The sequence below is a fragment of the Microplitis mediator genome, chromosome 5 (assembly GCF_029852145.1).
Source record: "Microplitis mediator isolate UGA2020A chromosome 5, iyMicMedi2.1, whole genome shotgun sequence".
Lineage (NCBI taxonomy): Eukaryota > Metazoa > Arthropoda > Insecta > Hymenoptera > Braconidae > Microplitis > Microplitis mediator.
The window spans coordinates 8,877,962-8,904,096 of NC_079973.1; the positions used below are offsets into that span (position 1 = coordinate 8,877,962).

The 26,135-nt window shown below is 33.1% G+C and overlaps 1 protein-coding gene and 2 non-coding genes across 3 annotated transcripts in view; 1 reads left to right on the top strand and 2 right to left on the bottom strand.

Moving 5' to 3' along the window:
- Positions 1–722: 722 nt before the first annotated feature.
- LOC130667590 (GTPase-activating protein and VPS9 domain-containing protein 1) overlaps positions 723–26,135 on the bottom strand; it is a 28,859-nt gene continuing 3,446 nt past the window's right edge. The window contains exons 2-9 of the mRNA XM_057469255.1: positions 25,745–25,832; positions 25,435–25,669; positions 24,158–24,291; positions 20,064–23,316; positions 19,054–19,283; positions 3,283–3,539; positions 1,379–1,976; positions 723–945 (exon numbers count right to left, since the gene is read on the bottom strand). Of these exons, the coding sequence (XP_057325238.1) occupies positions 811–945; positions 1,379–1,976; positions 3,283–3,539; positions 19,054–19,283; positions 20,064–23,316; positions 24,158–24,289 (4,605 nt within the window). The 5' untranslated portion in view covers positions 24,290–24,291; positions 25,435–25,669; positions 25,745–25,832 and the 3' untranslated portion in view covers positions 723–810. The remainder of the gene's footprint in view (positions 946–1,378; positions 1,977–3,282; positions 3,540–19,053; positions 19,284–20,063; positions 23,317–24,157; positions 24,292–25,434; positions 25,670–25,744; positions 25,833–26,135) is intronic.
- Positions 5,963–6,036, top strand: Trnai-aau (transfer RNA isoleucine (anticodon AAU)). Its single transcript has one exon. It is a non-coding gene; the product is annotated as a tRNA-Ile (tRNA).
- On the bottom strand, positions 14,901–14,974 carry Trnai-aau (transfer RNA isoleucine (anticodon AAU)). Its single transcript has one exon. It is a non-coding gene; the product is annotated as a tRNA-Ile (tRNA).

Below are 26,135 nucleotides of genomic sequence, written 5' to 3' on the forward strand. Positions count from 1 at the left end.
CTGAATGGGTATTTGTGACTTTATACTTAACCAATTCTCTTTTTGAAATCTATATTTTTGTTAAATATGATTATAATTGATAAATATATATTTTAAATTTAAAAAAAGTATATTTATGTATTACAAGAATGTGAAAAAGCGGCACAGTGCTCATTAGGCGAGTTAAATCGTCGATTCAATTTTTGTGACCACGTTGCCAAACTTACTATTGTTACTGTAAGAAATAATTAATTATAGCATTATAATTTGGCAACGGCGCATTTCCTTTAGCATGGGCGGCACAGTGCTCGCCGCGCGATGAAAATCGTCGGGCGAGTAGGCGCGAGTATCGAAATGTTAATAAAAGAATATAAATATTGAAGATTAATGTATAAAAAGTGTGATGAATTTAAAGAGTGCAAATAGCTGTTAGATAACTCCATCTTTGGGAAACGGGTAGAACTTTTTTGTACACCTAATAATGTACAAAAATACTATAGAATTTTTATATTCATAAATTTTTTTCCGCCTCGTCGAAACCGTTCGAAAAAAAACCAATACGGAATTCTTATACAAAGCATATATTTTCCCAAGTCCACACAAATCTTATTTTAAAACTTAATATTATCTTTAGTTTTAATATTTATTTATGGCACATATTCGAATGTGGATTTGCTCTGGTAATTATAATAACTAAAAAAACTTTTGGATTACGGTTAGCAATAATTATTTGAGTGCCATAATAAAATTTCATTCTAACTGTTTATTTAACATTAATTAGAAGAACTCTATTAAATTATTTCGATAAATCCTAAAATTCTAATTAATTATTCAATCCATCGTTTTTATAAACTCGATTGCTGAGCAAAATTGAGTCCACCAATATTGATCTTCACCTTCTAGACGATTGTTACCATAAAAACTCTCAACATATTGTACAGTCGATAGCAACGAAGGCGGATTTGCCTGAAAATAATAAGTGAAAAATGGTAAATTTAGATCCCATATATTGCCTTAAATTTTAGTGCCCTGGCGGATCCGAATTACGATAAATTGTAGTAATCAAGTTATGGTATTTTACGGTAACTTGCGATATTCTACATTACAGGTACGGTAATTCACCGTAAATTTGCGGGAACCCTGCGGTATTTTACGGTAAGAGTGAGTCATTTTACCGTAAACGTGCAGACTCACTGCAAAATTACGACGTTTTACCGTAAAGAAAAGTATTTCAGTATAACGGTAAAAAGGCCCAAATTTGCGGTAAATTATCGCAAATTGTAATTTACTGTATTCTACCGTAATTTGCCGCAAATTACTGGAAAATGCGACAAACTTACAACAAAATACGGAAATTTACCGCAAGTTGGATCCGCTAGGGTGATTACAATTGACGTACCTTTATAATTACATATACCAATACGGGAATTAAATCATCGGCGGCGGGAATCCCTCTTTCAGAAGCCATCGATAATAAATTCATTATTGTTGTTGTACAACGAAACACACATTGTAATTTATCCCGCGGTGTTTTATATGCAGATATCATAGCTAATTCAGCTTGTGCCCATGGCCAAGGACATTCGTAATGATAAATTTTGGGGATCCGTAAATCTTTATGGTTCGGCGTTATAATCTTTGATAATTTTTTTATATGATCATGTAATAATTGGTCTCTGTAGATATCCCCATCGCCATTTGGATACAATGCATTATGATAGACTCGTGCCATTACTGTCCGCTCAACTACCATGTTTGCTAAATCAAGCTGATTTTCACTAGCAACTTGCCAAATTGGGTCATTGTCCATTTCATCATGAACTTTACTTAAAAAATTTTCTAGTAAATCTTGTTTTTCATCTGGCATTTTCAACTTTTGAAATTCATCACAAAAACGAAGAATCTGTAATTCACGTTTTTCCAAGAATACCCTCACACAAACAGCAACTAAATGACTATTTACAGCATCACGATCACACTTTGCTCGTTCACCTAGCCTGATAATTTATAAAAAATTGTTTTATTATATTTAAATAAATTAACATTTTAATTATTCTGTCATTGAATATGACTGAGCATATAGGGAAGAGGTGCTACAATTGTAACAAAAAATTTCATTTTTTCTATTCCATTCGTTTTTTTTAAGATAGTAAACTTGAAAACTGTCAGAAAGTTAGTTGATAGTATCTTTTATGTGACTGGCTTATTTAATTAGTAAAAAGTCAATGCTAACTTATTAAAAAATCAATTTATTTAACTAAAGTCAGGGACCAAGATGGCGGCGCGCATGAGTTGCAATTGTAATACAGTGCAGGAGCAATTGTAACACGGAACGAAATAGATATTTTTCATCAAATTGCTTTTATTATTCAGTCTTAATATTTACTATTATACTTTATTAGCTCTTAAAGTCAAGTATTTAAACTTATAGTATCACATATATTGGGATCTTTAATATAAATTATTAAACATTTATAAATATTGAAACAATCCAAGAATTACACTATCCCAGAATAGATTTGTGGCGCATCCAGTTTGCGCAGATCCCATACACGACTAAAAATCTAATTGCAATAACAAAAATCAGTAAATTGATATGAAATTCGATTATACAACACTCTTGATATGTCTCTTAAAGTATTAATACAAGTCTCACATCATAACATTAGAAAACAAATTTGTTATTAAAAAAATTGTGAAGCATACAAAAAAAAATTTTCACGCGTATTTTCTTTCAAAAATGCTCAATATTTCGATATCGGAACAAGATTAATAACTGAAACTTTGATCTAATCAATAACTTACTATTTTGAATAAGTTAAAGAATGAATAATAATAATTTTTAGTTTTTTTAATACTTTTTTATTGAGTGTTACGATTGCCCCTTGTTACAATTGCAGCACCTCTCCCCTACCTATGACTATTATATATATAATTAAAAGAAATTAAGAAAAATTTAGTCCATGTCATGTTTTCTATGATAAGAAAAATTAAACAATTTTCATCAGCTATCAGTGAAAAAAAAATTTATTAGACGACTGATGAAAAAAATTTTGACCATGTACATTTTTTTCAAGAATCCCATGATTATACAATCATCGAAATCAATAAGTTTGTGAATTAATGATGAGAATAGAGTAAAAATAAAATACTATATATATAAAAATATATGTAAATAAAATGGTAAAAATAATTATTTCTATGGTAAGGCACACAGCGCGTTCGCGCTTGAGGTGCGCAAAATTTATTAAATTAAATTAAATTAATATTCAATCAATAGTTATAAGGTTTTCTAATACATACCTTTCCAAGTGAGCTAAAGTTGATAATAAACCCTGCCTACATCGAATTAAATATGCTACATAAGGCGACCTTTTTTCGTAATCATCTCGAAGTGATTTAAAAAGCTTTCGACATCCATCATCGTTGAATAGCCTTACACAACGTAGAGTTTCATGAAGATGAGCAATCAATGAACGATCTTGTAGATTAATTGCTTCGGCTAATTGAAGTTTCAAGAAGTCTATTAATTCATTCTCTTTTTGTATCCACGTGTTTTTCTACAATATCAACAAAAAAAAAATCATATTCATGAAAATTATTGGAAAATCCAAAAGTGTATGCCTCAACCGCTAATATCATTTTTTAATCATTAGTTTTATTTTAATTTCATTTTACTATTTTTTTTCTAATTTTCGTCTACTTTTTTTTTACGATGGCTTTTTCTAACTTTTAAATTAAGTTTTTTAGGATTTTACCAAGAGCAGAGTAGAGTGGAATTGCTGTTCTCTACAAGCTTATTTCGTCCTGTTTTATTTTTCTGACTTGAGTGCACTTTTGATTCACTACTTTCGTTTATTAATAACTAATTACCAATAAAGGAATTTCCGTTTCAAAATTAGGTCTATCGATTCCTGAAATTCGGTCTAATATTTTTGGGATATCCTTATATGACTAATGAAATATTAAAATTGGTTTAAATTTAATTCATTTGTGCACAGAAAAAAAAATTAACTTGGTTCAAGTAAATTATTTTCTTCAAAATATCATTCTTGTTTCAAAACATCTAAATTTCTCAATTCAAAAAAAAGTTCAATCTTGAATAAATAAATTATAATTCTTCAATGGAGAATAAAAATTTTTCTTTCAAAAATTTTATTCTTGAAAGAAGCGTTTTTGTGTTCAAACAAGATGCATATTTATTTCTCCCAAGAATTTTTTTCTCTTGGTTTGAGGCCGATAATATTGACTCAGGATGATACCGACTTAGTTTGAGTATGGTGCATTTTTTGAATCAGGATGTTATTTTATTCGATTCAGAAATATACAAATACGTTTTTAAAAATTATTAATCAGCTTATAACTACAATGGTTACTTATACTAATTTTTGATTTGGAAGTTTAATGCATATTTTTATTTAAAAGAAAATTTATTTGTACTAAAAATTTAAATAATATTTTTGTTTAATGGCCACATTTTCAATAATAGAAAATTTGAGGTTACCCAGTAAATAAGCATTGACAATTAAATACATTTACAGTGAAAATCTTTAAAGTTTGAACACAGTAATTATTTACTACTTTAAGCATTATGATACCGAAATTTGTTCGTATGCATATACATTAAACAAAAATAATTATCAACGGCGAGATTAATGTTGTGATGTTCAAATTGTGAACTTACAATTCAAAACTAACTACAACTGACTGAGCATGATAAGCAAGTACGTTGTTCCCATCGAGGCGCCACCTGGCGTCAAAATGTTCACTTCACCCAAGTAAATCTGTTACTTGGTTTGAGAGTTAGATTTATTGTGTGAAAAAAAAAATACTTTTGAACCAAGCATATACAAATCTTGATTTAAGAATCCTGAAACTTCTGGAGCCAAGAAATAAATTCTTGAAGCAAAAAAAATGGAATTTTTCAAACTAGTAACCTTGGTTCAAGAATATTTCACTTGAATCAAGTTAATTTTTTTTTCTGTGTGTAAATAAACTCTATAATAATTTTTGTTTTCCCTAAACAGGTTCAAAAATTTTGTTTGGGCATAAAAATATTGTTAAATATTCAGCTAGATGAGTGTGAGATCTCCTATGAGAAGGTATATGAAATAAACAATAAAAAAAAAAATTTTAACTTCCCGCTAAGAAAATCGGTGATTTTCAAAAATTTCGGGAAGTTATTGTAGTCACCCCGATTTTCAAAAATCGAGATTTCATCAGATATCGACGTTCTGAGGTCTTTGGAAGCTATTCTAACTATTTTCGAAATGATGTCCGAGTGTCTGCATGTGTGTGTGTGTGTGTGTGTGTGTGTGTGTGTGTGTGTGTGTGTGTGTGTGTGTGTGTGTGTGTGTGTGTGTGTGTGTGTAAACTCTTTGTAACTTTTTAACTAATAAATCGATTTAGATAGCTAAGGCGGCAATCGAAAGAGCTTGTTGGCCATCAACTTTCCCTTCTGTTTGCTCTAGACTTTGATGGCCTGTTAGTATACGAAATATCAAGTTTACAAATTCGACTCCCAGGACTTTCTTTTAAGAAATTTAATGCCCTAAAAGAATATTCTAGTGCCGAATTTTTGTCTCACATGGTTCAAAAGTTATAATATCTTTAATCAAAAAAAATTTTTTTGCATGTTATTTAAATGGGAAGTTTCAGATGGCTACCGACACCTTTTAAAATTGAGCTAAAAATTTTGCCCAATGGGAGAATTTTCTTCTCGATATATAGGTCCTTTTTAAGACATAAGTTCGATAGGTTGGTTTTTTTGGCCCAGTCTAATATATACATATTCTGATATATATGGAATGATATAATCATATCTGGCAAGATCTAAATATATTCAGAGTTATTCAAATAATGAAATTTCTTATAGTTAATATTTTTTAACGGTTTGAATGAAATAAATCGATGTGACAACTAATAAATAATGAAAAATCTAGGAATAAATTTATGTAGTTCTGCTATTATCGGAATCCCAATTGGTTCTTTAGCTCAGTTGGTTAGAGCGTCGTGCTAATAACGCGAAGGTCGTGGGTTCGATCCCCCCAAGAACCAAATTTTTTTTTTGTTTTTTAAGTTTTTTAAATTAAATATTTATAATAAATTATGTTATTTTGGATTAGAATTTTTCAATCAATAGAATAGTTCGAATTATTTGATTCAATCCGAACACTATTAACACATATAACATTTAACGGCAAGAATAAAGCTTCTCTTCCAAAAGCTGCGCTACAGTAAGGAGCGAAATCAGGTTAGACTGCTAACCAACCACTTCAAATCATAAAAATTATAATAATCAAGTGTCACAACAATATATATTATATTATATTACATTAATATAAATATAAATATTAATCTTTGTTCTATCTAAGACTAAGTGCATTCCGCCTCATAAAAATAAAACCCAAGCACAGCGACACATGGGGCCCACGCCGGCAATGGCGGCCCAAAACTTTAAGAGAAAAGCGGGAACGGACCTGTTGGACTCATCGAGAATAACAAAAACGGCAAGAAACTTCATCGCCGGCGCAAACGAAGGCAAGTTAGAATCATTTGATTTAGAAAGACTATTTAAAAATAGCAATACAAATAAAAACTCAAACGTAAAACCTAACCTGAGCAAGGCTAGATCACGCACCAGCTCTACATCATCTAGTGTGGGTATGACAGTTGACCAACCAGCTGTCGATACAATAGAAACTAAGAATACTGAAAGTTGGATAACTCCAAAAAAAGTTGCTAAAGCACCAACTGCTGCAACTACAGAAAATCCTCAGACGTCAAACCCATTTGACCCTTTGAGTGGGGCACCAGATAACATTGCAGAATCGCAACAGAGAAATAGAAACTCTGGAGCCCAAACAATACCCCCATCGACAGTGAATGTCAGCAAACCTAAGTACAAGCCACCACCTATTTTTATAAACAATGTATCAATAAACGAAACAATTAATAAATTATTGGAAGGCAATATCGACAAAAATGCGTTCACGATTTTTGTAAGCAACAACAAGCAAACAATCTACGCGAAAGACGTCGCTTCATACGACCAAATAAAAAACTGCCTTAAAAATAACATTGAATTTTATACATACACCAAAAAAGAGGATAAACCACACACAATTTTACTCAAAAACATTACTGGTACTTTCACAGAAGAACAAATAGCTGAGGAAATTGCGGAACTCCAAATTCCGCAAGTCAAAGTAATGAAAGTCAACCCTGATTAAAAAAAATGATTAAAAAGTATTTAAAATGATTTGTTTTTTAATCATTTTAAATACTTTTTAATCCTTCAAATCATTTCTAATCCTGTCTCTTATGGACATTTAACGTGTGAAATCATTTTTAATCATTTTTTTTAATCAGGGAAACAACTTCCAACGCGACAGGTACTGAACAGAAGACATTTCATCGTACAAATTACGTCTGAAAGTAAACTTAAAAACTTAATACAGATTAACAAACTTTGTTACCAAAAAGTTAAATGGGAGCGACTCCACAAACCGAAAACAATGCAGTGCACCAGATGCCAACGAGTAGGACATTCCGCTTCATCATGTGGAATGTACTTCCGTTGCGTGAAATGCGGCGAAAACCATCCCAAGGGTGAATGTTCTATAAATGCCAACGATGATAAAACAAAACTCACCTGCGCTAATTGTAAAAGGAAAGAACACCCTGCAAATTACCAAGGCTGTCCATATCTTAAATTTGCTCACGATAAAAAAAAAGCACAAACAAAGACTGCCACCAGACAGATACAATTAAACAACAAAGCCAGATCAAATGTAAATGACCGTTTTATACAGCCGAATCTGACATATCAACAAGCACTCCGGGGACAAGAACCCGTTACTCAAGATCAGCCTCAACTGCAACAACCTATAAACTTCTTGGAACCACCTGCATGGGCAGCAGAACTACAGAGAACAGTAGCCGGCCTAGCCCAAGAAATGAGAACAATTAACTCCAGAATGAGCTACGTGGAGTACAACTCACAGCGACTTGATTTCATATACAGCTATCTCGGAATTCCCAATGGCGAATAAGGCACCAAATAAACACATAAAGCCGTCCCAGAATCTCCAAGCAGAAAGCAGTTCCAACGCAGTGATGAAAATCATGGCCATTAATGTCAATTCTGTACAAACAAATAAAAGAAGACTTGAACTAGTGCAAAGACTCCAACTCCATGATTCAGACATAGCCCTAATTAGCGAAACGAAACTTAAAGAAGTACACAAACTCTCACTCAAAAACTATAATATCATCCGAACGGACAGACCGAAAATAAAACAGGGGGGTGGTACTGCGATCGCTATTAAAAACCACTTTCAGCATGAAATTATCTACCAACCATCTTCGGCTGAGAATTTAACACTAGAATACACAATCATATGCTTATACCATCCGCATAACCAACAAGAAAGAACTTATTTCATAAGTCTGTACGCAACACCGGATAACAAAAGAGCATTCAGGGACGAGCTAGACCATCTCTGCTCCAATTTAGGCCTAGATAACGTTAATACATCATTCGTGATCGCAGGCGATCTAAACGCGAGACGTCAAGACTGGGGTGACTCGAGAACCAACGAGCGAGGAAAATACCTAATCAACTGGGAGAAAGAAACAGCCCCGAGACTTGGCGCTAAATTGTATCCGACCAACGGACCCTCCTACATGCCCAACCAATCATACCTTGACTGTTGCATAACGAACTTAAACCTCATCAACCTAAGCAACAATAAAATTGAAACAGCAGACTACGATAGTGACCACAGGGCGCTCATTTTCTCTGTACAGTTGAAATCCAATGTCCAATTCACCTCAGAAACCAAAAAATTTAATTACAAAGCCACTAAATGGCCCAGATTTATGAAACATCTTAATAAGGAGTACACAGCAATGCCACCTAACAATAGAAATCTTTCAATTCCAGAAATAGATAAATAGATCCAAGACATCACCACAGCAATATTAACCTCCATCGAAGCAACAGTACTAATCGATAAAAAACATGATAGTGTTCTTAAATACGTTAATACTAGAATTAAAAAACTACAGAAAAACAAATCAGCCCTTATCAGCAAACTTAACAAACTTCATCCTCCTCACTATCAGCAACAAATCATAACAATCAAAGAAACCATCAAACTAATAAAAATGGAGCTCAAAAAAGAATTCAGTAAATCCATCACCAATTATTGGAGCAATATGGTGAGGCAAATCAATCACAAGGACCCGGCTGCATTCTTTCCGAAAATCAATAAGCTCCTGAGACCTAATCGTAGTCTGCAAATAGCCAACCAAACTCTCGATATCACCTCAGAGCTAGTTACTCCAAATTTAGTTGACCACAGCAGAGCAATAACAGACCTAGCTAATAACTCCATTACAATCACGGTACCAGTCGACAAACTAAATGTTATTGGAGCACACTATGAAAAAATAAATTCACCGAGATACCTAAACAATAACACAGCTCTAAAAAGAATAGTTGACAACACAGTTGATGAGGTAAAAAGAAAATTCGAACAACTGAGAGAAAACGGTACAACACATACCACCTTCAACACCGACAACAAAGCGGATCATCCCAAAAACGAAGAATTGAGCCAACTTTCATTCTGCAACTCCTTTGGAGTGAAAACAATACTTAGAAAACTACCAAACAAAACGTCAAGTGGTCCAGATGAGATACCAACAATAATTCTTAAACATTTTCCAGCAACGGTCATTACTGCGTTAACCATTATTTTTAATAATGCTCTTAACCATGCCTACTTCCCTACCGCCTGGAAGACAGCAAAAATACTACCGATTCTGAAACCAAATAAAGATCCAACGAAGCCAGTAAGTTATCGACCAATTAGCCTCACGAGTACCCTGAGTAAAGTGTATGAAATCCATATAAATAAAGTCATCAACAAGGTCTGTGAGGACAATAAAATCATCCCTGAGCAACAATATGGTTTCAAACAGCGGCACTCAACGGTGCACGCCACGCACACCTTAGTCACTGACATCCTGCAGGGAATACACCATCATGAACTTGTTGCAGCACTCCTCATAGACCTTGAAAAAGCCTTTGACTCTGTATGGTTGGCGGGCTTAATCTACACACTCATTAAAAGGGACTTCGCTGAGTGGCTAATTTATCTAATATACGACATGACGCATGGTAAAGCGTTCAAGACTTGGGATGGCATCAACATATCGTCAACCATATTCCGCATAAAGGAAGGTCTCCAGCAAGGTACCGTTAACTCTCCAATATTATTTAACATCTTCACCTCCAGACTCCTGAGAATGTTTGGTCTCAACACAGATGTAGATGTGCACGGCAAAGCCTTCGCCGATGATTTCATAGCTTACATCTCGGGGACAAACCCACAACTACTGAGGGACAACCTAGAGAGTCTGTTAAACAATATAAATAAATTCTACCAGCAGTGGAACCTCAGAATCAACCCCGAAAAATGCGAGACAATAATATTTCGAAGGCCCAACACGAAGACAAATCATATAAGAAAACAGCGTATAAATGAATTCCAGATCAGTACCGAACACCCAGACACCAAAGAGGTCATGCCAATACCGCATAAAAAACAAGTAAAATACCTGGGATTTCATCTAGACCATCTCCTTAAGCTCAATGACCACATTAACAAACAACTGTTGAAAGCCAACAAGGCCTTTCAGGCTAACCGAAGACTCTTCTATAATCGCAACCTTGGTATGAAAGCCAAAATCATATGCTACCAGCTGCTCATCAGACCGATTATGACCTACGGGTCACCAATCTGGTGGAATACCAATGCAGCAACAATCAACCAACTTTCTCAAGTTTATTAGCAACAAAGACCTATATGACAAGGCTAACATACCAAGGATCGATAATTTCATCATCAAGTTGAATAGAGATTACTTTAGCAACCTGGAAACTATAAACAACAGTGAACTTAAAGAAGTTAGCTCCATTGAACCAGATAAAGCCGAGAAGTATAACTTATCTGGATATATATTTCCACATTTGTTCATGTATTATGACAGTCTTGATTTAATACAGGACTACAACAACGTTCCTGTCATATACCATCACTCACGTCGAATTAATGACAAGAGAATAATGTATAAGGCCGACAAACCCTGTGACTTTGGAGCTAACTACTCAACATCAATACCTGAAAGAGACCAATTAGACTTCCACAGACTCAACAGCAAATATTGGTGGCTCACTGAAGAGTCACCGCACCGGAAGCATCTAAAACGACGAAAAATAAACGGGTGGACAGCCCTCTTGTAGTTCCGGCCAACTACAAAATGTATATAGTGTAAATAATGTACAGTTTTTAGTTATTAAGCTCATTACTTAAAGACTAAAAATAAGATGATGTTTTGTTTAATTTTACATATTAATAATTATCATATGAACAATATTTGGCATAATAATTTTGATATCTTACTGTGACTTAAATTTAAAAATACTTTAATTTACTGATAAAAAAATGATTGTGAGCAGCCCATCTACAGGGACCAACAACCAAATATACTTAAGACAGTAATAGCTATTTTTTAAGTTAATTTGCGGCTATGTACTTCTGATGTGTAATTTATAATGCAAATAAACTTTTTTTTAATAATAATAATTAGAGCGTCGTGCTTATAACGCGAAGGTCGTGGGTTCGATCCCCCCAAGAACCAAATTTTTTTTTTGTTTTTTGAAGTTTTTTAAATTAAATATTTATGATAAATTATATTATTTTGGATTAGAATTTTTCAATCAATAGAATAGTTCGAATTATTTGATTCAATCCGAACACTATTAACACATTTGACATTTAACGGCAAGAATAAAGCTTCTCTTCCAAAAGCCTAGAAGACCAAGAACTGATATATATGAGGCATTCCATTCCAAATCGGCCACTTTTTGAGGTCACGCCCTCCGATATTTTTGAAAAATGTATGTTTTTTAGACCGATAAAAAACGCTGTCCTGATACTGATTTTTTAAAAATTCGAGATTTTTCTTTTCAATTGCTCATAACTTTGCGAAAATACATCAATCGGAATGTTCTTTTTTTCGAAACCTTTGTTTTTAAATGTTTTCTCATAAAAAAAAATACGTTTCTATCCTTAATCAATTCCTTTATTATTCATTTTCAGTTTTAAGCAACAAAACTGCTTAATAATCGCTAGCTGCTAGCGATTATTTTTTTCAGTATAGGTTATAAAGATAATTAATACGTAGTTCTTAGTTGATTTTTAAAAATTCATTTACTGAATGAGAAAAAAAACTTTAAAAAATAATGTACTCCGAACGGTACAGAATTTTAAAAAATCGTAGCATCTAAATAGACCGATCTAGGAATTTTTATTCTTCGTGGAAACGTTTGCCCACGATAAGATCAGTCTTGAAACTTTTTAAATTCATCTAAGTTTTTTTTAGATTTTTTTCGAAAAAATCGAAGGTGGCATACATTTCGAAAAAACGGTTTTGTTGCTTAAAACTGAAAATGAATAATAAAGGAATTGATTAAGGATAGAAACGTATTTTTTTTTATGACAAAACATTTAAAAACAAAGGTTCTGAAAAAAAGAACATTCCGATTGATGTATTTTTCGCAAAGTTATGAGCAATTGAAAAGAAAAATCTCGAATTTTGAAAAAATCAGTATCATGTAACAGGGAAAAATGAGTTATTTTATTGATCAAAATCGCGATTTTTCGCTGATGGTCATTTACCCTGCCCGCAACCCCAAACGAGCAATTTAATGAGTTTTTCGACTTGTCGCCGGGCGCGCTGATTGAAAATACTCTTACGCTAGGCCTAATCATAAATTAGTAGAGGAGTGGTTTTCCGATAACAACTGAAGACACTCGAGCAAAATTATTAAAAATGTAAGACAGCAGCAGAGGACACACAGAACCGGCAGGGCCGGGTAGCCATCAAGACGTACACATACAACCGGACAGACCACCCGAGGATGGAGACGCTGAATTAACGCAGGAGAGTACAAGTAAATTTGGAACTTTGACGAACGAGACGGAAAGCCAAAGGAACCTGACGAGACGAACCACCAGACGGAGACAAAGCCACTGGAAAACATCAAAAATAAAATCAGGTATTAATGAAATTAACTGTTCTAGGCCCAAGCCAGAATATTAATTTAATTCTATAAAAATACTTAGTCGTTCGTCGGGTAAATCCGCGTCTAGGCCCGTAATAGATTAATTAGTGTAAATTTTGTTAAAATTAATTTAAGCCAGACGCTTGTCTAACCCGATCTAGGCCCTTCAGCCGGATCCAGGGTGTCGTCCATAATTCCAGGCCATTGCCGAAATTATTGCGTCGTAGAAAATTCTAGGCCTATTGTGTGACAACACAAGCCAGAAATTTCGTGGTCGAGTCCGCGTTAAGTGAAAGTAATTAATTAAAATAAATAAATAAAATTAAGTAAATTAATTAAAATAAATAATTTAAATTTATAAAGAGACCGTTAAATAAGTAAATAAGACAAAGTTAACAGACGCGAAAAGTCTGAGATAAAATTTAATTAATCAATAATTAACATTATTAAATGATAGTAAATAATAAATTAAAGTTAATAACAATAAAAAAAAATCAAGTGTCTGAACAGAACAGAAAAGAATCAAGGAGTCAAAAGTAGTCAGTGACGCATACTTTGTAGAATCGAGTGAGAATCGGGTGAACGTGGTATTGGAATTTCTGACGTAAATTTATTGTGGTTACAGATAATTACTAAAATGGAAATAAAAGTAATAGTGAGACAGTGGATTAAAAATTAATTAATTATTAATAATATCTTTAAACTAAATTTTAATTAATTAATTGTATTGTTAATGAAGGACGGTTAATTGGTTGCATATAATTGATTTGTAATTTTAAACGGTGAATTGAATTGGAGGATTTTAATATTGGTAAAAGGAAAATTGTTAAAAGAATGTGTGAGTTAAAAGTGAAAATAGTGTTAGTGATACTAAAATTGTTAGTGTTAAAATCACGTTGAGGGTCAAGGTGACCGCGTGAATTTGTTGTAAAGGTTTTATATCACGTAGAGGGCCCAGGGGACCGCGTGAATAAATTAATTGTTAAGGTAAAAGTCGCGTAGAGGGTCTAAGGGACCACGCGGGAATAAATATAAGGTTTTAGCCACGTAGAGGGTCTTGGTGACCGCGTGGAGGATTAAGTTATAAGGTTTAGTTAAGTCGCGTGTGTGTGTATAACAAGTCCAGGGGATTCAGTGTGAGTGTGTGTGTGATGCCAAAGGTAGTTGGCTTAATTAAGGTTTAGGAAATCGTCAAAGGTAGTTGACGAGAATAAGTTTTAAAATAAAACGTCAAAGTTAGTTGACGGTAGTAATAAGGTTTATAAGTGTTACAAGGACAAAAGGTTTATAAAGTCATATGAATAAAGGTTAAAATTATGATTGAAATAAAGTGTTAATAATTATAAATTATCCTTCCTCTTCCTTCTCTTACAAATTAATTAATTTACAAAGACCCTGATGATCTAAGATCCGGCTCTGGGAGGCCGTTATTACTTCCAGTGGCGCCCTTAAAAAGGACGACCAGAGTAGCAGCATAGCCCTGTTATAATCAGGACAGCGTTTTTTATCGGTCTAAAAAACATACATTTTTCAAAAATATCGGAGGGCGTGACCTCAAAAAGTGGCCGATTTGGAATGGAATGCCTCATATATATCAGTTCTTGGTCTTCTAGGCTTTTGGAAGAGAAGCTTTATTCTTGCCGTTAAATGTCATATGTGTTAATAGTGTTCGGATTGAATCAAATAATTCGAACTATTCTATTGATTGAAAAATCCTAATCCAAAATAATATAATTTATCATAAATATTTAATTTAAAAAACTTAAAAAACAAAAAAAAAATTTGGTTCTTGGGGGGATCGAACCCACGACCTTCGCGTTATTAGCACGACGCTCTAACCAACTGAGCTAAAGAACCAATTGGGATTTCGATAATAGCAGAACTACATAAATTTATTCCTAGATTTTTCATTATTTATTAGTTGTCACATCGATTTATTTCATTCAAACCGTTAAAAAATATCAACTATAAGAAATTTCATTATTTGAATAACTCTGAATATATTTAGATCTTGCCAAATATGATTATATCATTCCATATATATCAGAATATGTATATATTAGACTGGGCCAAAAAAGTCGACTATTTTTTATTGTTTTCGATACTGTGAAAATATTATTCCTGATGACCAAAAAAAATTATTGTGCAAGTTTGGGCCCTTAATATTGATATTAAGAGGTGTATCGTGACGACTATTAGTTTTTTGAAAGGAATTTTATTTTTTATCGTAAACTCGTAAATCATCTATCTGAAAAATGTGAGCAATGTATATTCTTAAAGGAAATTAAATTCCCTACAAAAAATCTCTCTTAGTAAATTGACGTAAAACGTACTCGCTTCGCTCGACCGGGTAACTAACTCGGTCTTGATAAGAAAGCGCCCATAGCCTCAAACTCGTGACGTCACTTCAAGCCGTCAGAATCCCTACCGTTCCGCATACGTATCGAAAATAACTATTTTAGATCTGATGAATTGAGCGTTTTAAGGATTAAAAATTTTGAAAATAACATTTTTTTAAATATATAGAAACTATAACAAGCATTAATGATTGATATGTTACGAGTTACGAAGTTGTCTATATTTAAGAAAAAACGATATTTTTAACATTCATAATTAGGGGTATGCGAATATCATTCGAAACGAATCGAATCGAATAGTAACATTCGATTCGAATAGTTCGAATAATTTGAATAGTTTAAATAATTGTCTTGTGCCCTTGAATTAATCGATTTCGATGGAAAAGTTGTCTTGTTCGGGTATATTTGACTCAATTTGAATATTTTTTTTATGGAACTCATTACTAAAATAATAAAAATTTTATTGTTAAAATAAGTGCCATCCGGTCATATCCGGAATGAAAAGGTAAATTTCGTATTTTGATTCGAAAATTCCTTTCTACATAAATTAAATAAAACATGCTGCACGGCAAAATTTTTAAAAATTTTACAAGTCAGACAGCCTGCAACAAGTATTTCATCTGCAAATTTCTCTCCATCTATTATCCGAATTCTACAGACATAGTTCAAACTTTGTAGCATGTAAGACACATCATTGAACTATGTTATAGCAGTCGAAATTGAAGCTTATTTAGGGGAGAGGGAGAAAAACGGGGTACTCCCAAAATTTTATAAACAAAAATTTTACTTTTTAAATGTTTTTTCGACATTCCAAAATCACTTTTGTAAATATAATTTGTTTTGAATATTTTTTGTTAAACTTTTGCAAAAAACGAGTGTCAGTCAAAAAATGTTAATGGCTTTTGTTTTATGATAAAAGCCAATAAAAATTTTTTTCCTTCCTTCGCATCCAATAATTGTGTAGAATGTAATTTTCCTTTATGAATATTACTTACAAAAAAAATTAATTTAATCAAAATTATTTAATATGCAGAAATTTTTTTTTGCCTTTTTTAAAGGGTGCCCTATTTTGCCAGCAAAAGTGAAAATTTTTTTGTTTTAGCGGCAACTGAATTTTTTTTTTATTTACTTTAAATCTGTCGAAAAGGAAAGATTATTTTCGTCAACATGAGATATAATAACCGAGAAAAGAACTTCTTTAACACCAGAATCAGTATCTTGTTTAAATTTTCTAAATAAAAATTTATCAAAAAATGATAACAAATGTTAATAAATACGACGAATACAAATTCTTCTTCAATTTAATAACTAGTTTATTATCTGGTTTGAATTCTAATTATTCGAAAACTTCGAATGATTCGAACTATTTGAATAATTCGAACTATTCGAATTATCCGAGCTATTCGAATTATTCGATTCGATTCGAGACGAATGTTAATCCTTAAAATGCTCAATTAATAAGATCTAAAAAAGTTTTTTTAAAATATCTTCATAAATACACATTTTATAAAAAAAATGAAAATGATCTCTTGTGTCAAGAATTTAATTTCCTACAAAATTTTTCCTATGATTTTTTCCTTTAATCTGCATATTTCATGAGATATTTAAAAAAAAACGCAATTGTATCGAAAAATGGACTTTGATCGTCCTGCGGCACGTGTTCTTTTTACTTAAATAAAAAAAATCAAATTCCCCACGTATTTTTTCACTAAAAAGAAACTTTTTATGGGGTGCCTGAGAAAATTTAATTTTTAACGACCACCCTAATATATATAGGGTATTCCACGCCAAATCGACCACTTTTTGACCCCAACCCCTTTCGATTTAACTGAAAATTTTTCTTCCTTTCCTACCCCATGAAAATCATTCTTAGGCAATTTTCAAATTTTTTTACCCAACCCAAAAAAAGTTATGAGTTTTTCAAAAAAAAAAAGGCTTTTATTTTTTCGAGTAGCTATAACTTCTTCAAAGATCGACTAATTAGGACATTATTTTTTTTTTAATTTTTATCTTTGAATGAACTTTTTAGAAAAAAATACAAAAAAATTTTAAGATGACAAATTCCATGAAGTTTTTGCCTTTTTTGAGAAAAACCGTTATTTTCTCAATGTCGCCATTTTCTATTTTCTGCTTTATTTTCTCAAAAAAAAACTTCAATTAATTTTGCGATTATTCCTGCCAATCCCAGAGTGAGCCGACTTTTCCTTCTATTTTTTTTTATCAATCAAAAAGCTCATTAAAAAACAATTGCATGTCAAAGCATTTTCGAGCACGAAGAGCTCGAAAACAGCGGGAAGTTTTGGGGCTGACGAGGGTCAACCGATGCCCAGATTTTTTTTTTAAATACTATAATATATACAAAATTTTTTAAACCGATTGTATTTTTGCAGCCTGTTGGACTAATTATGATAGATTTCTTCAAAATCTACTGAAAAATGTCTTCTTTCATTAGTTAATAACGAATCAATACAGTTATTGTTGTAAGAAAAATTAAAGTTTACTTGACCTTAAGGACGTTCCCACCGAGCAGTCGTGCTCAACTTTAAAGACGATTCTCCCTATGTCAAGTACTATTAGTATAATGAAAACTAGTTGAGGTACAGTGCACTTTTTCGCTTGCTCTCACATGCGCAGAGGTCCAAAAATATTCTCATTGCGTTGATTTTCCGATCTGGCAACGTGGTTTTCTTTTCTCTGTTTATTCTTATGCAAAGACGCGTGTCGTAGAATTTAAATGTTTTGAAAAATTTTGAAAGGTTATTTTTTTATTGATGATTGTCAATAAATTTAATAATAATTATGACATCACGTTTGAAGAACGGGAGATTTGTTAAAAAAAAGGTTGGTGATAAAATAACTAAAGTCTTAGCAGGTACGTCTGAGGCTAAAAAACAATGAAAATTCTATTCCAGATTCTATTTTTTAATTTATTATTATATATAATGCTAATTAATATTAAATAACAAAAAAAATTTATTCATTTCACAAATTTACTTTTTCATTACAGTAATAACCCATAGTTAACCTATATCTGTAAGCTACTAGCATTTATTTTGAACTACCGCACCACCAAGCCTTTGCGGTATTTCAAACTTCCCGCCGTGCAACGTTGCCAAGTCGCTATCTCTCACTTATGACGACAGAAAACGCTAAAACTGTTAAAGGTAGCTAACTTTTAGCATTTTTTATATCAAAATAAATACCGCTTGTTTTTCTTATTTTTACAGAAACATATTTGTTATGTCTTCAATTAATGATTTTCAGATTTTCGAAACAATTATAAGAAAATTACAATTGTTATTCAAGAAAATGTGTGCTACAACACTGATTGGGATAGGGTTTACATGTTAAATATGAAAATTTTAATTGTCAATAATTACAAATTTAGTACCGCAAGGGCTATTGAGCAAAATTCCTACGTGTAAAGGATACTTAAAAAAAAGTGTATTCAAAATTTCAGGAAGATTGTAAAAAAAAGTGATTTTTGTGGGAACGTCCTTAACTGAATCTCCATTTACATAATCTAGATCTATATTTACTTAAAATCTAAAACCTTTCGCTTAGCATTCGTATACAAACCTCAGAAGTTATGTTCCACGGAAAGTGTTGTAAATCTGCTGTACTAAGTACCATTCGTAATTTTCTTTTTGCGTCAGAAAAGGCGAAAGATGATTCCACACTATTTGGATCGATCGAAAGTCTTTCGTCTTCAGTTTCTTTCGGTCTGATCTGACTGTTATCTGATGAAACTGTATCGCACACTATACTTGGTTTTCTTCTATATTTAGCCAAAATATCATCTGTACTATCTGAGGAATAGTAAATTTTTAAATTCAAAAATTATTTAGTAAATACACGGAAAAAATAGATAGGAATGGTTACTGCGCTACACAAGAATGATCGTAAAGTATGTAAAAATTAATCTCAGCACATTAGTAGTTCTCGTTATAATAGGAATGGCTCGTTTTTACATACGACTGATACAATCCAACATAGCAACCATTACTATGTTACATATTATGTCGAAAACATGACTGGTTGTCATGTTCACAGTCACTTTTCGCTTTCGAAATAATACAGGTTCCTTTCAGCAGTCGATGTGTTACTCTATATAATAGGTACAGGTCCTGTGTGGAGATGCGAAAGACTTTCCGGAGAAATGCGTTACAACATTAGTTCCCGCCAAACAGTAGTCAGGCATGTGACTAAAGGAACAGTTCCTGTCCAGTACAGGAATGGTTACTATGCTGAACGACAATGGAACGCATTTCTCCGGAGAGTCTTTCGCATCTCCACATAGGACCTATACCTATTTTATATAGTAATACATTGACTGCTGAAAGGAACCTGTATTATCTGGAAAGCGAATAGTGACTGTGAACACGATAACCAGTCATGTTTTCGACATAATATGTAACATAGTAATGGTTGCTATGTTGGATTGTATCAGTCGTATGTAAAAACGACCCATTCCTATTATAACGAGAACTAGTAATGTGCTAAGATTAATTTTAACATACTTTACGATCATTCTTGTGTAGCGCAGTAACCATTCCTATCTATTTTTTTCCGTGTATAGAGAAACTCACCAATATTAATATTTGCATTGGAAGCAGTATCCTCAGACATTATTTTTCGTAACCGATATCTTCCAACTTCTATGCCATCACCTCCGATTTCTCGGTCATAACATCTTCCAAGTTCATCCGTATCCCGCGGTGACTTGCCTCGACGATTTTTTAAAGACATTTTAAATTTACTGAAAAAACCACGTTTGTGTTTCTGATCATCTAGAAGTTCTTTGTCTCCTCGAACCGCAGTTATATCAAAGCTTATACTTTTTGGAATGGCTCCAGTTGAAACATTGGGTTTAGGAATACTGTTATCACTGTCAACATTTTCATTGCCACTATTCGTTGATTGTTGGGTTAATGATTCTGAAGGTGAGTTTACGTTTTTCATTCTAGATTCAGACCCTGAGCTACTACTTGACGTTAAACTGGTCGTGCTGAGTCTAACGGTGACATCATTAACATTTGTTATGCAGTCTTCTGATTCTTCAGATTTTACATCACCATTCAAAGATTTCTCATTGGACAAAAGTGGCGCTGATATATGATTTGCCAGTAATAATGTAGGAGCAACAGCAACTGCTCCAATATGATTATTGGATTTTTGATTTAGAGTAACATTTTTTCTGTCATCAATATTTAATTTATCAATCAAATTTACCAATTTATCTTTCTTTGTTGATTTCAAGTGTTCTACACTATTAACATTATTAGCATTATTGTCGACATAATCAACCATGCTTGGAAAATTGTCAGATTTATTGCCAGTATAATTAGTAACATTTGAATGTATTGAGGATGAAGTTGGAAATGAAGGAATTGTGGTTGCCGGTCGATTAAGATCTGTACTAATCGGTTTAAAGGAGGTACTGAACCCATCCACTAAAGGACAGGCAGAAACATTTATTGAATCTGATGATTCCTCACCGACGTCTGGTTCGCCACGACTTTCTATTTCCGATCTTCCTGTGTCATCAGATCTTGCTACACTAGCTGTATCATCAGTATCTACCTCAGTTAAGCGCTCAGAATCACTTGCAAGAACATCCATACTCCAAGCTTCTGAAGCTGTTTCGCTGGCATCTGCAATACCTTGCAAAGGTTCAGCTGGGAGTCCTGATATTTGTTCAGCTAGAGGTGGAAACAAAAAACGTTCTTGATGTTCGACTATTTCGCTGTCAGAAGCTAACACATCTGTAGACCACGTATCAGATACCAATGAAAATGTCTCATCTCCTTCAATAAGTTTTTTTATTTCAAATTTACAAAATTTGTCGTCTATTTCTGAACGACTTTGTTTTGTGGCAATTGTAGGTGGAGGTAAATCTAAAGGTCGAACTTCACCCCCTGCTCGGACATCATCACCTTCGGTAATTTGTGACGAAGGTGTATCTCGACCAGAAATATTGGGACTTCCTCTTCCAGATACATTTGCAGATACCATATCTGATAAATTGTCATTTTGATCTTCAGTCTCAAGTTCTAACGATGAAGCAACACTATGATTTGAAGCAGCTTCTGAAACTATTTCGAGATTATCTGAAGTGTTACCAATAGAACCTTCAAACAAAACTTGATCGTGGGACAACGAAAAACGTGTTCTTTTTTCATGTGTTTCAATACCCCGTTCTGGGCCAGTAGAATTGCGACTGTCATTACTATTTGATACATCAGTGGAATGATTCAAAGTTGCTGAGTTAGCATCCAAGTTATTCTGAATGTCCATACAAAGAATCTTTTGTTCACTTAATAAACCTACGGATTCATGCAGTGTTGATCCAAATGGTATAACTAAAACTTCCTGTGACGTTTTATTCATGTATTCTTCATCAACACCAGAAACGCTATTTATTTCTTCAGCTCCATCGGTTAATACACTAGAGTTAGACGATGCAGAGGCCCGTAATCCACGATTAATACCAACCTTTCCTAATAAACCACTACTCCGTTTAGAAGATTCCGAAGAAACATTATTAACGATTTTATTTGCAGATACTGTTCCATTTGGTAACAAAGCAAGCATTTGATTCAGTTGTTTACGATCTAAAATATCATTTTCAGGACAAGTGTCCTCGTTATCTCTATTATATACAGTTTGTAAAAATATAATCAATGAATTCAATTCATTTTCTGTAAAAAGTGCAGCAGACCGACAAAGTCCTTGTAACTTAGTATTATCTACAATAGTTGGTTCATCATCCAGTTCATCTGCGCTACCTTCTAACATCATATCGATAATTACAGAGACTGAATCTCTTTCAAATCGACGATATAAATCCATAACTTTTATGTCAATAGTTTGGTACTTCATCAATGATAACATTTGTAAAATTTGTCCGACTTGCATCAAATTAAATCTAGCCACATAACTTATGGGAGCATCAGTAATACCGTACGGCTCCGGATTCACTATTGCCGGACAAATAAAATAAGTGAATACGAGATCTGTACACATGGCATGCACTTCTTTTGACTCAATGTTACCACTTTTATCCAAGAATCTTGCCAATTGTTTTACTAACCAAGAAATGCTAGTTGGAAAACAGTGCATATTTTCTCGTATACTTGTAATAAATCTTTGAGTTATTCGAACTAAAGAATTAATTGTCCAAAGTCTGTACCGCAATATTTTAGATTGATATTCTGAAGTTCCTTCTATCCCAAATTTTTTCAATCTTTCCGATGGGGGAAATCTTATCGGTACTTTTTCTGGATCAATGTCAAGAAACATTTCGTCTTCCATTAACAACTGAGTTATCGGTCCGTGAAGAGCTGCCGTAAGGAATAATTTTGCAGAAAAAAGACTTTCATGAAAAACAGAATAAAACCTAGAAAATGCACAGGTCCCATGTCTAAGTAGTCGCCGCGGATTGTCTGATGGAACGATTTGAAGAAACATAAGATGTCTCAGTAACTTTAATACAAATAATTTATCATCTGGTAATAGACAACTCCCATATAGTCCGGCTGACAATGACTGAATAATATTTTGAATCATATCTGGAACTATTTTTTCGCCTTCCACTAAACAAGAAGCCAAAAGGTTTGGACTTTTCCTGAGTGCTGCCAAAAATTCCCCATAAGCCAAACATACTTGATATCTTAAACATTTATATACATCAATAAATTGGGAATTTCCCAAAGCGTTTGCACGCTGACAACACGAAGCCGGCGTACAATCAGGTCTTGACACTATTAATTTATTTAAATTTACTCTTTGTTGATCAGTGACCCATGTCAATTGAGCTAAATTCGACAATATGTAAACAACCTTAAATAAAATATTTTTCATAAAACTCTCAAAAATTACATACAAAATTTATATTACGTATTAATTTTATACAGCTTCGTTATAAGACTAACCGGGACAACAGAGAAAAAAATCTTAGAATTAAAACTCCCCCACTATTATACATGATAGCGTTTTGCGTCCGTATCTCGCTAACAAACTATGGGTCTTTTGTTTTATAAAAGAGAGAGAGAGAGATTTGCTGTATTTCGTAGATACTTTAAATTAGTCTTATAACGAGGACTGGACGCAAAATGTGAAGGTAATTAATGTGAAGGTGGAGGAAGCGTTGCAGACAATTTTCAACATATTGGGGGTAATAATCATAACAGGGAAGAATTAATTAAATGATGCTGTCAAGAAGGAAAGTGTTCATGCACACACATACAGGAAAACATACGTGAAGCGTTCTACACTTCCGTATTATGAAAGGAAAAAGAATTAGGATAGAAGGGAATTGGGCAGGATAAGGAAGGAACCTCAATAAAAAGTTTATAAATAAATTGAGAAAAATATGGATAGTCCAACCTAAAGTCAAACCCAGACCTTTAGTTATGCGCCGAGTGCTCTTCCAGTTGAGCTATTCGAACTTGTGCCATATTCCGTTCCATTTATCTACATCCATTGAGCCACACCGCCAATCGTACGGTAGCATTTTTAAACTATTTAAATAATGCAGTTAAGCGGGAAAGTGTGAGTTCATGCACACGCACATACAGGAATATATTCGTGAAGCGTTCCACGCTTTCGTATTATGAGCAAAGAGAATTAGGATAGGAGGAGATTGGACAGGAGTCTTATAATGAGATTGAGCTCTACTTACTTTTTCATTAAGATGCTGAAGATTTTGTTGTTCTGCACTAACAAATAAACGTTCTTGCCGCAAATGTCCTGCTAATTGTAATATATCCCATTGCAAAGTCCCATGAGACTCAATTTTATTAGTTGATGTCATAACTGCAATAATTAAAATTATTTCATTATCGTTACACATGCGTCTTTTCACAAAGTAGGAATTAATTATAAATTTTTTCATCACTAAACTTGCTTAATAGTATATTACGACACTAGGCCAGAAAGTTGACCTTCCTGGCGGATGAGATATGGAAGCCGAGGCTTTTATATAACATCCGCCAGGGCATTCAGCTTTCTGGCTGGGGGTCGTATACTATTTTTCTTGTTCCCCAGCCGAAAGTACGTTGAATTAAAACACATCGCGAGGCGAAGCCGAGTGGCGGGAGTGGAGGGAGGGGGCGACTTTTGCAAAACTGAGGCGAAGACGAAGTTTTTGCTGGTCGGGGCGGGCATCAAAAACACATTTAAGGTTTAAAAAAACATACTTTTTATTTAACTGACAAAGTTGTAGCCACAAGAGTTTTCAGATTGCAATAAAATTTATGGTTATAAATAAATAAATCGACAGGCGCACTCGTGACTACTTTGACACATGCGCTGTCGTAAATTTGTCAGACATTTATTAACTTTGGTAATTCAAAAATATAAAATAAAATGTCAATAAATAAAAAATTAAGCAAACTCACACGTCAAAAATTGAAAAATTTGTATGTGCAATTTTTAAAATTTTGAATTTTATAAGTCATAAATCATTTGTTTGTAATTGTAAAATCTCTGTATACTTGCTATATAACAGAGCCATACAAAATAAGCGCACTCTAGTGATAGATTTCTGTATTGCAAGACGGCCACAAAACTGGCTCTTTCTGGAGTGTAATGCGACCAGGAAGACCGTACTTTCGGCTTGGGAACAAGAAAACTTTATGAGTACGTTATTCAATATACTTTTTAATATTTCAATCTCTTTAAATAATCAAATTCATCACAATTGTATACTGAAAGAAAAAATTTGTTGTCATAACAAAAGTCAGGAATACGCAGAGATTTGGTATGACAACAAAATGATGTTGGTTAACGTGACAAAATGACATTTGTTCTGTAAGTAATGTGAATTTGTTGCGAAAACAAATGAGGTTACTTGTAAATAAATTTAATACCTGTTTGGTGATCCCACAACAGATCAACCTTCAAAATATTTCATCTTATAATTTATACTTAATTATATTAAATAATATGATTACTCACTTAAGCAAAATGTTCGTTTTCTTCATTTGTATGTACTAGTGTTTTTATCCTTCATGTAGTGATTATCATTTTTCGACAAACATTATCCTTTTATTTAAAAAGATTGTCTAATTTTCTGGGTTCTTCCAAATAGGATTAGAATATTCTCAGAGAGAAATTACAGAATGTTCGTGTAGTTTTAAAAATGTTCTAATGAAAGTAATTCACAGTCAGGAGTAATTTCCAATGGTAAAAGCTATTGATAACATTGACAAATATCATAAAACATTGAATTCATGTAAGTCAAAGGCTACTTAAATTTTGAACATACTACAAGTTTTTCACAAAATTTTTCCCGTATCAACTCACAGCCGCCGCAACTTTATATCCATACTTTTTAGTAAAAAATTTTCAACTCCCTGAAAAAAATTAAAAGTTATCAGTTATAAATAAAGTGATTTTTTGAAGTTTATCTCATTTTTTCGCATAGCTTTGCAAGCGGGTGACTGAAAAATAATTATTCGTAGTGGTAGGGGAGGAGGGGGCAAAGTAGGCCCCTTAAAATTTTCAAAACTTCAAAAAATATGGGGGCAAAGTGGGCCCCTCAAAATTTTCTATACGCCAATAAATTTGCACGGATAATAAGCTTATCGAAATTTCTTATATAATGAGGGCTAAAATAGACCACCATAACTGTTCATTAAATATAATTTATTACGAAA